The sequence below is a fragment of the Myotis davidii genome, unplaced genomic scaffold (assembly GCF_000327345.1).
Source record: "Myotis davidii unplaced genomic scaffold, ASM32734v1 scaffold167, whole genome shotgun sequence".
NCBI lineage: Eukaryota > Metazoa > Chordata > Mammalia > Chiroptera > Vespertilionidae > Myotis > Myotis davidii.
In genome coordinates this window covers 1,872,010-1,886,998 of record NW_006300048.1, presented here as the reverse complement: position 1 = coordinate 1,886,998, position 14,989 = coordinate 1,872,010, and the positions used below count along the sequence as shown (strand labels likewise).

Genomic DNA, 14,989 nt, shown 5'->3' with positions numbered 1-14,989 from the left:
TGACTGATGCAGGGGCTCAGGGGAGACACCGGTGTGGGTGGGCAGCTCGCCCAGGTCCGGGGGCTGCGTGCCGGGGCCGGAGGAGCCCTGTGGAGATCCTCGGAGGAAAGTTCGATTGCAGCGGCTCCCGGCGCTCTTTAATCCACACAAGGCGCCCAGTCCAGCCCTCTCGGCGCCCTCCACCCAGGTTGGGTAGCAGTTGTTGGCAGCGGCTCCCCAGTGGCAGATGGATTAGGTGGGGAGGGCGTGAGCCTGGTGGGTCAGGGTGGGAAGACGCCTGGTTACAATTAGAGAGCCCACAGCATCCTTGGTTTTCCATTGAACTGGCCATTCCTGCAGGTGGGTGTGGAGTGGAGTGGGTGTCAGAACTGGCCCTGGGCTTCTTGGCCACGGTTCAACAGAAGCCGCTCTCGGCTCCCACCACAGCCCCGCTGGTCACTGGGTCCTGAAGCCTGGCCTGGCCCAGAGAGGAGGGAGGCCCAGAGGAAATAAACACCCATTGGCGGGGGAAGCCTGCTCTCTGTCCGGGAAGCTCCCCCAGTGTAACGAGGAGACAGAATGACATACTCAAGAGAATGCTTTTCAAGAAACACAGCTGAGATGTCACTTTCCAGGCGTTCCTCACACATGTCTCTAGCTGCAGAGTGTCTCTAGCAGCCCTTGTAAAGAACTGGGCTAGTGGACAAGCTCAAGTTCTGGAATCGGATTGAGGCCTCCCTCCGCATGTCCCCGGAGGGAATGTGGGAGCAGCCGCTTCACCCTGCACCCCTAAACAGTTATCCAGCCTCCCCCCTCGATGGAAAATCTCTCGCGGAAGTGAAAATCTGGTGTAAAAACAGCCCTTTTTCTACAATGAGTATCTTCCTTACATAACTCTAATAACGGTGTCAGTAAAAGTTGTTCATCTTGAAAGGAAGACAGGAAGGCCCTCTTGAAAGATGCCGTGCCCAGACTTCTCCTCTCTGTGTCCCTTCAGTCTCTGGGAATTGCTATGGATTGCCCCAAATTTAGCCTCGGTCCAGAACCTGTCTCCCGGCAACGCACACTCAGAACATTTTTCCTCTGGATACTGTTCCAGCGCCAGTTTACTCCAGTTAATTAGGTTCTTTGTAATTAGCCTTAATCGCCTTGTTAGGGGCCCCTGCTGATAATAGCCGAGAGCCAGGAATCTCAGGTAGAACAAATGAGCGCCGGGGGCTGTCAGGTCCTCGCTGTGTGCCTGCTGCGCGGACAGCGGGGATCTGAGAGGAAGGCCAGCGGAGGATTTGAGGCGGCCCCCTGCCTCGCTTTTGCATTTCCCCCTGGACTTTGTCCAAGATGCACAGTCCAAGCAGGGCTGGCTTAGAAAGCCTTGTCAGAGAACGAGGGACGCGCTCCTCTGTGAGAGCAGAGACTGCAGGGACGAGCCGTGCCTGAGCTTCTCCCTGGCGATCGGGGCAGCGAGTGGAAGGCTGGGAGTTACGGGTGGCCAGGAGGAAGGCTGTTGTTCATTCATACGCAGAGCAGGGAACACTGGTCAACCCCCGCTGTCTTCCTGAGTGCCACTCACGCAAGGGTCACAGGAGACAGCGCTACCAGCCAGTTAAGGTGTCCAGCGTTTCCCTCGGGACCAAATGTTGTCAGTCACAGAGTGCCTGTCCGGATCCCCATGTCACAAGAGAGGAAGTTGAGACTGGGAGAAGTGAAGGAAACTTGCCTGGGGTCACAGGAGAAGTAAGTGACAGAACCAGGTCCACTGCCTCTGGTCTCCTGATGAAAGCCACCCCTTTGTGTCACAGCTCAGCGACATTATTTGGGGAGCACGCACTCAGGTATTGTATTTGTGTAACAGGCTTTAACCTGGAAATTCAGTCCGGCCGCCCAGGGGTGGATTCTCAGCCCGGTGCGGATCCCGTGACCAGGAGGCCTCTGCCTGTCGATTTGCAGCTGCTGCTCTGAGCGCGTGCTCCCTGCCCCCACGGCTGCAGCCTGGGAATGGGAGGGAGATGAGGACGAGGACGAGGATGGCGTGAGAGGGCAGACTTCCAGCCCAGGGCCCGGGTGCGGAGTGAGCACTCTGAGCGGGGGAAGACTGAAGACCCCGCCACAGAGCAGCAGCTCCAGCACCACAAGGAGTCGCGTGAGGCTTGAGGATCCTCCGTAGCAGATGGTCCCGGAAGTCCCCTCCCCTGTGTAGGGTTGCAGCTGGCCAGCCATTTGGGGACACGAAGGGGCAGGCTTCTCACAAGGAGACAGACTGACCTGGGAACTTAACACGGCTGCGTGGGCAGTAACCAGGTGGGAGCCCCCCGTGGGGTGGAAGAGCATGTCCACCGGAGAGACGGCACTGACCAAGGCAGGCTGGGTGTCTCACCAGGTCTTAGCTGGACTCAGACTCGGGACATGTACGGTCTGGCTGACCATGGAAAGGATCCTCGTTGACCTAGTTAGGGGTTTTCATCAACAGAATGTCCCTGGTTCCCCATCTGAGATGCAACCCAGAGCTGCACAGACCCTGGGCCTACAGCCGGGCAGCACATCCACCTCTTTAGAAACTTCCCCGGGACTCGGCTGCTGTGACATGTCCCCGTCATGATCCTCTTCCACCGTCATTGCTCTGAGCTCTCTCTGTTTTGATGGACACCTGAGAGGATCCATGACTCCTCTTCGGTTGGTCCTCTACATTGCTGGTTCATCCTTTCTGCCTTTCCATCTCTGCCACGGGGCGGGGCGGGGGGAGGCATATGGGAGCTGGGACCCCAAGGCCTGGAATGTTGGACAGAATTTGAGGAATGGCGATGGGCCTGCTCCAGGGCCCAAATCCCGCCACCCTCCTTCGCTCACGCCCACTCCTGCAGAGCTTCTCCACCCGCCTGCCTCTTCTCTCTGCGGTGGCTCTCACAGCCAGGGGTGCCCCGGCCTCCAGAACCTACGGAAGATGCTGCCTTCTGCTGAGGATGAATCGGAAAACTGTTTTCCTTCTAGAAGTAAAGAAATCAGCCAAGTCCGTTGATGGCCCTGATTTCTTCGGGGGCTGGACCAGCCCAGCTCTGGAGAGCATATTCTGAGTCAGGACTCAGAGCTCTTGGGCTGAGGACCCCACGGAGGGGTGTTTATTCCAGAAATCTGAGTGTACATCACTAAGTCACGGACTCCAGGATCGTCAACCCCTGCCTGCCCGGAGTCGTTTCACCGGATTCGCTAATTTTGGCTGGATCTTCCAAGCGAAGAAGCAACTCAGGTTTCCTGTATTTAAGCCCCATCAATCAACCATAGCAAAGTGGAAACCTTGGGCTTGTCCTGGTTGGGAGGGAAAATAGCATGGTTTGGGGAATTATAGCTTCGAGAAGTAGAGGAATGTCAAAAACGCATCCACCTACCATCCCAAGAATTAGAGATAGGAGACTTCAAACAACCTGAAGAATGAGGCTGATTTTCTGCAAAGCCCCTGGACCTAGGCCTATGTCTTTGCCCCAAAGAGCCCAGCACCATTCTCTACAACCATCTGCATATGCTGCTTTCTCCTTTAGGGAGGAAATAGACATGAATGTCAAGTTTAGCCAGCAAAGCAGATGCACCAGCCCAGCCTCGCGGGGCCTCTTCCTCATTGGTCTGCAGGTCTATCAGGAACTGGTCCCACTCCCCCAGCATCATCTGCTCTCCCTCTGCTGCAGCCCCATAGTTGAAGCACACTGGATTGATTGCTGCTTATTCCGCGAACCCCTCCATTTCCTCAGCTGTGCGATGGGTATTGGCAATACCCATATTGGTTGTTGGTAGAACCAAATGACTGATTTCTGTGAAGTGCTTAGAACCTGGCACATCGTAAAGCATTTTAGAAATGTTAGCTTTTCCCCCCAGCACAGCTTCTTACACGTAGTAAACACCTAATAAGCATCTCTTGAGTGGATGGGTAGAAGAAGGAAGGAAGGAAATGCATCCTCTCGTTGCTTGCCTCTGGCTTTGCGCACACACTTCCTCTCCCTGGAATTCCCTTCCATCTCCTGGCCTGACTTGCTTCTGTGTCCCTGGAAACTCCACTCGGGTGCCCCGGCCCTCACCTGAGCGTGTGTTCCTCCTTGGCGCCCCACTGGCACCTGACTTCCACCTTCCTCATTGTGGTCATCACCTTGCATGCAGTGGCTTCCTGGTTCGCCTCCCCCCTGGACTGTGACCCTCCGGAGGGTGGAGACTGCCGAATCCACCACATTGCAAGGAGCACCTGCTACCTGAATGCCTGCACTCGTGAACATCATCATGATATAAAAACTGGAGCTAAAATGTGTCAAGCGCGCACTGTTTCCCAGTTCCTAACCTAGTCACTCTGTGCATTCTCTTTAACCTTCATAAATATCCTAAAAGTGGGGACAATTAGAATTATTCCCCATTTGTTGGTAACAGAAGTGAGTCTTAGGGTCAGTAATGTGCTAAAATCAAGGCCACAGCTAAGACCGGCCCTTACACTGCACCAGCTTTTTGTTCAGAAAGGAGTTTGATGGGTAGTCTGTTATTTGTTGAACAGTTTCATTCTGTACCTTAACTAAGCGAATCAGCCACTCAGACGGGGAGACCCATGAAGCTGGAACGGCAAAGTGGGGAGAGCTGTGAGCCATTCTTAACGAAGCGTGTGTTTTGTCGTAGGTTCGGACAAGTGGACCTCCCTAGAAAGAAAACTGTTTAACAAAGCACTAGCCACTTACAGCAAAGACTTTATTGTTGTACAGAAGATGGTAAGCATGCCCTTTCCTGTTGCTCACTTGAAACCGAATTGGGTAATTGTCCATGGAAAGATATGTAGAAGGATTTGGTTCCTGGCCTCATGCTCTGCTAAGGGTGTCTTCCACCCCTAGCTGGGGAAGGGTGGCATGGCCCCAGTGTCACAGGGGGGTGGGGGGGAGGATAGACTATTTGAGAGTGATGGGGGTTTATTTATATCTTCATAAAAATGTGTCATTTATGCATTCTTATTGGGATAAATAGAACAGGGGCCTCTGAGTCACAATTAACATAATTTATTTCATGGGCATTTGGTGACTCTGTCATGTTTCTGACAGAATTTTTTTTCTGGGAAATTGGAGAGGGGAGATGTGCCCTCCCCCCAACCAGTAGTTTCTGGTGTTGGGCTCCAATCATAATGACAGTAATAGTGAAAATGATGGTTTACATATATATACAGCACATCACAGCAGAATGGAACTCTTGCACATACTAGGAGCCGCAGTAGCACTTTATGCAGCGGGTGGCAAACCTAATCGGCCTTACATGGCTCAGAGGTGGTTTAGGCTAGAAGTTAAAATGACTCTAAGTGGATTCAGCAGATCGCTGAGTGACGGAGCATGTTCATTACGTGCTCATGAAGGTGTTCAGGTCCACGGAGAACAGGCGACAGCTCCCCTGGATCCGAGCTGGGCCAGTGGTACGAGGGGTGAGCTGGGTACATGTCCTTAATTGAGGGCCTTGATGGACGGAGATCTAAATAGGTGGACTTTCTGTCCAGCTGGCCTGTCTCCAGATCTGTATCACTCCCCGCTCCCTGCCCTGGAGGCCACCACATTCTCTGCGCCAGCTCCATGCTCTGATCTTGAGTCACCTGACCTAGGCTTCATTCCTTTTTTTTTTTTTCCTCACCCAAGGATATTTTTTCCATTGATCTTTAGAGAGAGTGTGGAAGGGAGAAGAGGATGGGGAGAGAGAGAGAAACATCGATGTGAGGGAGACACATTGACTGGTTGCCTCCCGCATGCCACCCAGCCGGGGCTGGGAATCGAACCTGCAACTGAGGTACATGCCCTTGACCGGAAATTGAACCTGAGGCCGGGGCTTTAACCATTGAGCAAACTGGCCAGACCTAGGCCTCCTTGCAGGCTTCACACCTGTTGACTGAGGGTACAGTCATGTGCCCAGCTTGTCAGGAAGCATGGGTTTTTAAGCCAGGGCTCTCTGGGACACTGTCCTCACCCCCCACCCCACCCCCTCCACCCCGGGCGATTCTAGTGTAGAAATTCAAGGTATCAGGTGGATGTGAAGGGGCAGCTTTGAGGAGACGAGACTCCTGGTGGTGTCTGGTGTCCTCATCTTACCAAGCGGTGGCCCTGTTCCCGCCCCCAAGGGCACGCCAGCTTTTACCTGCCTCCAGAAAACCCACATTATCCAACCGCACTCAGAGCTTAGAGGTACGTGAACTAAGGAAAGGACTTTTTTCTCTTTAAAACACATTTACCTTTCCCCCTTTGGGGCAAGCAGAGCAAGGCTTGTTTCCTGCGAAAACTAAGCTTTTGTCATTACAGCTTTGCCTTACGTTCCTGTTCCATGACTAAGGAACATTCTTCATAGATGGGTTTTGAAGGTCAGCAAGTCAGAGACCCAGACACATTCCAACAGGTTTAATGCAAAAGCACGCTGCTTCATGGGTTAAACAAGGGAATGAGCGCTCAGAGGCCTGACAGGAAAAAGTCCCCAGGCCACACTGTAAAAAAATCAAGTTGCAAAACATGCATGTGCTATCTTCTGCGAGGAAAATGTGCTTCTGTGTTTGTTGGTAATATGCATAAAAATGTTTAACTTATGCATCCTATTGGGATAAATAGACCTGGGGCTTCTGATTCACAATTAAAATAATTTATTCATGTATATTTGACCGATCTATCGTGTTTCTAGCAGAATTTTTTTCTGGGAAATTGGAGAAGGGAAGATGTGTGCCCTCCCCCCTCAAGCCAGTAGTTTCTGGAGTTGGGCCCCTCGTCGTAGTGACAATAATAGTAAAGAAATTCTGGAATGCTAGCCAAGAAATCAGTAAGAGGGGCTATAGCTGTGTGGCCGGGGCGGGGAGTGAGCTGGCTGGCTGGAGAGCAGGCGTGAGAAGGAGATTTCTCTCTGGAAACACTTTCTATTCCACCGCATAAGCCTGCTGCCCGTTACCAAATGAAGTGTTCCCCAGAGCTTGAGGCTCGGAGCTGACCTTGCCCCGGCTCCCGCAGGTGAAGTCTAAGACGGTGGCTCAGTGCGTGGAGTACTACTACACGTGGAAGAAAATCATGCGCTTGGGTCGGAAGCACCGCACACGCCTCACGGAGCTCGCGGATGACTGTATGGTGAGTGAAGCCGCCGAGTCACTGCTTATGCTGGCCCTGCTCCCACCCCACAGCCAGGTTAGTAAGCGGCTGCTGTCTGGTTTGGCTTTGCTGCCCAGGTGGCCTCAGAGAGGGGGTGACGAGCCCGCTCCCTGGCGGGATTCAGGCTCTGTCTTTCTGATGTAGAGGCCGAGGGAAGGCAGCCCGGGTTCGGCCTGAGGCTGTCAGGAGCCAGAGAGTTAAGCCAGATTGGCCCCAGCCTCGGGTGGGAGGTTTTTTTTATAAGCAGGTGCCCTGACCCCCTGGCACACCCCTTCCTCATCCTTCCCCATCAGGGACGGTGCTGGCCAGAGAACGTGAGGTGCCCCCCAAAGATGAAGGCGCCCCAGCTTGGCCGCGGCTTCCCTGAAGCCAGCAGGAAGGAGCGTGACCTCCAGATGGGGCGGGGGACGCTGGGTTGTTGAGGAACTGCTCAGCAGGGAGTGATCCTTGCAGCCCCCACATCGCCATGTACCCCTGGTATCGGGTGGCTTTGGTCGTTACTGCCCTGTTCACCCTTGGGGGAGCGCTCCTCTCTGAGTCCATGGCCAGGGGCAATCCCACCTGCTGTGGAAAACAGCCCCTACCATGTATGTATGTACAAGGTACATGTCTACAACACATTACCAAACCCCAGCCTCTGTCGCCATCAGCGAACGTGGCTAGAATTCATGAATGGGGTGAATATTTGTCATCATACTTTCATTCTCCATGGTGCCCCAGTATGAGTGTTAGCACATATGTGGGGGGTGGGGGCGTTTCTTGAAAAGACACGTTTTTGTGTGTGTGTTTTTAATCTTTATTGTTGCAAGTATTACAGAGGTCCCCTTTGTTTTTTTTCCCATTGACCCCCTGCACCCCGCACCCACCCTTCCCAGGCTTTGGCCACACTATTGTCTGTGTCCGAGGGCCATGCGTATAGGCATGTAAGTTCTCCGGTTAACTTCTCCCGGCCACCCACCCACCCCCACCTTCCTTCTGAGAGTCCTCAGTCGGTTCTTAAAAAGACACGTGCTGTGTACCAGGCATCGTGCGAGGCGCTCACAAACATGGGCTCGTTTAATCCTCATTCCAATTCCATGAGATAGAAGACTGAGGCACAGAGTAGCTTCGCTGTGGGCAATGGCTGGGGAGTGTGTTGTCTGAGCCCGATTCCCTCATGTAATACTTAAGTCAAGTGCAAATTCTCTTACAGAAATGTAAAAACACGGGGACCCACTCAAAAGCCCACGTTCCTCACTAAGTATGGTACCTAGCTCTGATATTTGCACACATCTGTAAATTTATATCTGGACCCAAATATCAGACAAAATAGACATCTGTGGAGTAGCATGGGGTTTCCACTCTTTTGATTAAAGGGGACAGTGCTCTGTAGAGAGGTTTTCCTGCACCAGGGCTTTTGTCTGACTGGTTGAAGTAGTGATGTGTTGTAGCAGGATAGCCTTTTGCTCATCCATGGCCTAATGTTTGAAAAAGCAGTGTGATGCATGGGTTTGGATTTAGGGCAGGGCTGTCCCCCTGGGTCTGTCATGGTGCCCCGTGCCAGAGCAGACTGTGGCCTGGAACCATTTGCCTGCCTCTACCCTAGGCTGCAGGCACTGAAGACATTAAAAAATAAAAACAGCAACCAAGACCAGCTGAGCTCCCACAGCGTAAGCTGCAATATGTATGGCGCAGTGGGTGACTCCGGGGTGTTAATGGCCTCTGCCCCTCCTCCCCCCAGGGGAGCATACGTTCTAGCTGGGAAGATGTGGCACACACAAGAGTGTTTAAAAGCAACATGCAGTGAGAACAGAGCTCTTAGATATGGCCTTAGGCAATCTCTTTCTCATCCAGCTCCACCATTCCACCGCCAGAGGCTGAGGCCCAGAGAGGGGGAGAGGCTTGCCCAGGTCACACCGAGCATTGCTTTCCAAATGAGTCGAATAGACAGTAAACAAGGAAGCACAGAGAATCCTGCCCTTGGAGACCCAGGACCGGCTCCTAGGCTGTAAAACAGCTTAGACGATCTGGAAGGTCCCTTCTTCCAACTCTGGAGTGTTCAGGGCTGTCAGAGCCATGTTTTGGGAGAGGCCAAACCAGAGGGTAGGGTTTCCTTAGGCAGAGTGGTGTCTCAGGCCTGGGTGTTATCAAGTGCCTAGGATCGTGTCTGGCATCACAGAGGCACTCAACAAATACTTGCTGAATGAATGAGTGAACGTTTTTCTGAGGTGCATGGTAATAATCCCTCTAAGAACTCCCTGGAGGGAGACAGGTGAGCAGTGGTCCTGAGCAGAGGGTGGTGCTGAGGAAAAGGTTACCATCAAGCCAGAGGCACCACCCTGGCCAGCAGGGCTGTGATGTGGGTAGGAAAGCCAGGCCAGCCTATAGCTTCAGGAGCTCTGAGCGGTTGAGCTGGTACCCGAGGGCCACACCTTCTTGGGCTTAATCACTAGGAGCCAGTATGAAGCTGGATCAGAGCATCCACGCCCTCATGGCCTCTGAGCGTAGGGAGCATAGACAGGTATGTGCAGAGATGACTCGGGCCCACAGAAACAAGAAAACCTTGATCTAAGGCCAGTGTGGTAGCTCTGGCTCCCTTTGGGGCACTGTGAGGGCTCCGCCTCCTGAGAGTAGTTTACAGATGGAAAGTCAGGACTGTGCAAGGACTGGGGAGGGTGCAGAAGGCGCTGTCCTAGGGCAGGGTCCTGCTCTTTGTCCTCCAAGCCTGCCTGGACACCGGGGGTAGCTCTGCTGATCCCGTGTCCTCAGTGTGTTACTAAAGGGACAGATGACCATTTCCCCACCTTGGAGCATGCTCAGGTAGCTTAGGGACATGTGTGGGGAGAGGGGAGAGCAGGAGAGTTTGTGGGGAACAGCGGCTCTTTAGGGAACCAGCAGGGTAGTCTGCCTTCTGGCCTGAAGCCATGACAGGCCCTTGCCCCCTCGTGGGCAGAAGGGGCCAAGATGGTCTCTGTGAAGGAGATGGGAGCAGCGTGTGCTGACTTCCCCTTCCTGTGCCCTGTCCATTCTCACGATTCCACTCTGGACATACCTGTGGGTCTGGCTGTGGCCAAAAGATAACAAAATTGAGGAAACTGACACAGTTAACTGTTTTTGGATGACGGCGGTCAAGGCTCCCAGGGCAGAGCTCACCATGGTCTATGCACCTTAGGTACCTACATCATGGTCCACCGACCAGGGAGCATCCTGCTTCCTTGGAGATGTAAAGGCAGCTGGTCCCAGTGGCTCTGAGAGGCTTAGGATTTCTGTGTTTGAGCTGAAAACCTAAGCCTCCGTGTACAAGTGGGCAAACGCACGCCTGTGGACATTTGCAGCAGGGCCGAGGGGAGAAGAAGGGGGAGGTTTGGCAATCAGATAGCCCAGGTTTTAAATCTCAGTTCAACTTCTTTACCAGCCCTGTGACCTTGGGCAAATTAGTTATCTGGCTAATTTCCTCATTTGTTTGAAAAAGAAAAATTTGGCCTAGCCGGTTGGCTCCATTGGATTAGTGTTGGCCTGCAGACTGAACGGTCCCAGGATTCCAGTCAAGGGTAGATGCCCAGGTTGCTGGCTCAATCCCCAGTAGGGGGCATGCAGGAGGCAGCTACTCAATGATTCTCTCTCATCATTGACATTTCTATCTCTCCCTTCCTCTCTGAAATCAATATAAAAATAAATAATAAATAAATAGAAAAAAGAAAAATTTGTACATGGCTGTTGTGAGAACTAGCAATGTGTGTGGATCCTGGCTCAGCAGTCATTCAGTATGTTGTCACCACCATCATCCTTAGTGACTATAACACTCAGATCTGTGTCTTGGAGTAAATATGGGTTCTTGAACATTTGTATTTTCACTTATAAATCTGGAATATTGATAAATGTTTCGTTTCACAACACATCATAAAATAGCCAACTTGTTGATAAGAAGTTCTACATGTCAGGATTTTTGTCTTCCTATATTTGTATCTCTTAGTCACTTTGGTGAGCCATTTGGCTTAATGATAAATCATTCTGTAAGCATGTATAGATTGCCAATCTATCTAAATTCCTAAGACATTATAATCACAGGACGGTATAATTGAATCTGTAATTTTGTGGCTATCTGGAATGTTTCTTCTCAGAGTTCTTGTTTTTTTTTAACTATTTTATTGATTTTTAGAGAGGGAGAGAAAGAGAGAAACATCAATATGAGAGCCATTGGTTGCCTCCTGTACATGCCCTGCCAGGGGTCAAGCCCAAAACCCAGGCAAGTGCCCTGACTGGGAATGAAACTGGCAACTTCTCAGTGCATGGGAAGATGCCCAACCAACTGGGCCACACTGGCCCGGCCTCTCAGAGTTCTTAAGCCAAAAATATGGCACTGTGAGAAAATTGTAATTATAGTAAGTACCACGAAATAATGCCATTGTCATTTAAAATTATTACATAATTTATTTTAAAAGCCAAGCTATCGGCCTTGGGCTGCTTAATAAATTGGTATTTGAGACCACAAAGTTCCAGTTCTATAAAGGAATGGAGTGAACCCTTGCAGTTTGACATAGTGTGGTTTTAGCTGAAAGTCTTAGGGACTGGAAGATGGAGGATTCATACGGAAATGAGGCCATTTAAATGAAATCAACCTGTATGTTTGTACGTTAGTACGAAACCTACAGCTTCTATCATAAATCATTCTGTAAATGTATTAGTCCTACATCTGTATTCACTGAAGCCTTTCAGCAAATGTAATTATTACTAATTAATCCTAATTAACTCACTGGAAACTGGGACTGGTTCTTAAATACACCCTGTTACTACATCATCTTAAATATGCGTATGTGGTATTAAATACAGACACTGCTGACCCAGGGAGGGGAGTGCTACATGCCCCATATGTGCCGGCATTGTCTTTCTCCCAAGCCCAGTCCACACCGGAGAGCGGAAGCTGTGGTTTCAGGACCCAGGGTACCACTGCTCTCAGAAATCTTTATTCTTCTTGGGAATTCTTGCTTCTGGGTTCTAAGAATCGTAGGCTCACTTCGGTTACGTCGATGCCGGGGGAAACCAAGCTGGAGCCCACAGGCTTTAAGCAGTGGTGTGCAAAGAGGCGTGACAGTATCAAACCCATGGTGATGGAAAGAGGTTTGACTTTGGGTGATAAACACACAACAATGCATCATAGAATTGTACACTTGAAACCTATATAATTTTATTAACCAATGTCAACCCAATACATTTAATTCAAAAAAAATAAAACAATATAAAAAGAGAGAGGGAGACAGAGGAGGCGGGCAGAGATGAATGCGCCATTGGTTGGGCATGCTTTTCTTTTCCTCATAAATTGTGGAGACTGTTTACAGACTATTCAGTGATATGGCCATGTGAAAGCACTTTGTAAACTGTAAAGTGCTATAAAACAGAAGCTGAAATGAGGCTGATGTAACATAGAACTCCCTTTTTCTGGTCCCCAGTCCTTACTGGGCCTGGAGGAGCCAGCATCTGTCACCTCTCCCACCGCCCAAATGAAGATGGAGAGCAGAATGAGGTCGTTAGTTAAACAAGAGGCAGAATGAGAGCCTCCTAGATCCCTGCCCTCCATCCCAAACCGCCCCGGGTGCCTACTCCAAGCTGCTCTGTTAACTCACGATCTTGTTAACCTTGAGGAAGGCGTGGGCCTTCTGCTTAATTCCGCAGCTGGTTGCTATTCTGAAGTGGAGGGGACACGGTAGCGGAGCCGATAACCATTCATAGAAAATACCTGCCTTTCCTTGTTCTTAGAATGCCTCTGGAAGGCATTTCTACAAGCTCATGACCGGAGACCAGGATGAGAAAAACACATGATAAATAAAAGGGAATGTCCCTTTGCGTGTTCTCTCCTTTTTGCAGTCATTGTGGCTCACTCTGATTCTCTTTCCTGATGAGATCAGAGCAGGAGCGCATTGGGACACCCTGTGTCACGTGCTTTCCCCAGGTCAAATCAACATCTCGGGCACCTTGCGTGACAGTGGGTTACGAGGCCTATAGCACAAACCCCATAGGTCTTGAGCCTCTCTCCACGGGGTCCCACCGTGTTGCTATTGCTTGGAAACCCTCCACACGGCTCTGGGGACTCAGAGGGCAGACAGACCCAAGTGGGCAGCCTTGCCTGGGTTTCAGTCTTGAACCAGGGGGAGAAACTCTACCTACAGAAATCTCTCCTCCCTGCCTTCAAATATTTTATATAAGTAAGGAGGGACCCAGGGTGGGCGGGACTTCCCAGACTCAGAATTCCCAGCGCCCAGTGAGACAGTACTTCCCACCTCCAGCCCAGGGTTCGATCAGCGTCCCTCGTGCAGGGAGAAGCCGGTGCAGCCCCGCACCCAGCCCCTCCACCCTCTCCTGGCCTGTGGGTTCTGTTCACTAAAAATGCCATCTGGGGACTTTCCCCTTTTTGCTTTTATTGCCTTAACACTAGACAAGCGAAGAAGAAGAAGAGTTGGAGGAGGAGGAGGAGGACCAGGAAGAAGATAGGAAATCCACAAGAGAAGAGGAGAGTGAAGTGCCCAAGTCCCCGGAGCCGCAGCCAGGCCCGGTCCTGGCTCCCGCGGAAGGGCCGCCCCTGCAGGCCCTCGGCCAGCCCACAGGCTCCTTCATCTGTGAAATGCCCAACTGCGGGGCTGTAAGTGTCTGTGTGTCCTCCCGGGATCGAGGGCCAGGCGTATGGCTGGGCCTGGCTTGGAGATGATGCATTTCGGAAAGGATGCATTTTCTGCCGTAGAAGTTGGGCAGAAAGAGTTCCATGTTGCCATGGCTTTCTGTCCTTATCCCATTAACTCACTCAGCCTGCAGATATTTCTGGAGTGGGCGCCCTGTATCAGGCCCTGGGCTACATGCTCAGAGGACACGAAGTAGGTCCCTGCCCCCAGGAAGCGTGAGGTTCCGAACTCGTCAGTGAGCCTTGGTCTCCAGAGCTTACTTCTCCACATCCTGGTGCCTCCTCACTGCTCTGGGCGAGTCATTCCGGGTCATGCCCTGTCGCATTTAATTGCACTGGGAAAGCCCACAGAGAATTACCCTTATGCAGCATAATTGTAAAGACTCAGCTAAAGTTTATCTTTGTATTCTTTGGGGGAGACGAAGCAGATTTACTAAGCAAAATTAATCATGTAAATAAATAGACTGAAAGGGAGTCTGTGTAATTACTTAACGTTAAGCACATTAGAAGCATCATTTAGCTAAAATAAAACCAGTTCACCATTTGATCACTCCGAGAGCTAGAGAAGGCCTTACAGAACGTGGACCGGCCTGGCCGAAGGCTCCCTGTGTATTTCAAAGGATATTTCTTAAGAGTTGTTTCCTTTGGGCTCTCCCTTATTGGTCCCCCACTGGTCTGAATTATCGAGCTTTTCCCACATCAGGTTTCCGAAAGCCAGGCACACCTGGACAGGCGAGTTCTAGAGGCGTCACTCGAAAAAGGAGACTGTTGCTTCTTTCACAGGAAGCCCCGTCTCCCTCGGTTAGCGCCTGCCCTTGCTTGTCCGTTACAGGGAACATAGTACTGAATGCTGCTTAGTGAGTCTGGGCAGTCACTGAGGTGAAGAAAGCAGCAGTCTTTAAAACATGTCGACCCTAACGCAGAAATTCACTTGATTTATATTTAAGAAAGAATGAAAAGGAAAAAAAAAGTACACACATGTTTTACATTTGTTTTGAAGAGAACATAAGAAATTGCTGACTTTTTTTTTTTTATGTTTGTATGGAGCTCTTCCATTGAGGGATGATGAAGATGTGACTTCATCACATCTTCACAATATTTCTGTGTAGATTTGTTTAGAACGTGGATGCTTCCTCAATTTAGTTTTGCTGTAAATTCTTCACCAAATGGGAATTCATCTTTTATGCTTCCCAATCAGAAGGGCTCAGCAGGGTGGATGATGCCTTTTCATAACTTTTAAAAATCACAG

At 50.9% G+C, this 14,989-nt stretch overlaps 1 protein-coding gene across 1 annotated transcript in view; it reads left to right on the top strand.

Moving 5' to 3' along the window:
• The window catches only part of TRERF1 (transcriptional regulating factor 1), a 213,099-nt gene that overhangs the window by 192,419 nt on the left and 5,691 nt on the right, over window positions 1-14,989 (top strand). The window contains exons 15-17 of the mRNA XM_006776439.2: window positions 4,621-4,709; window positions 6,957-7,070; window positions 13,501-13,704. Coding sequence (XP_006776502.1) covers window positions 4,621-4,709; window positions 6,957-7,070; window positions 13,501-13,704 — 407 coding nt within the window. The remainder of the gene's footprint in view (window positions 1-4,620; window positions 4,710-6,956; window positions 7,071-13,500; window positions 13,705-14,989) is intronic.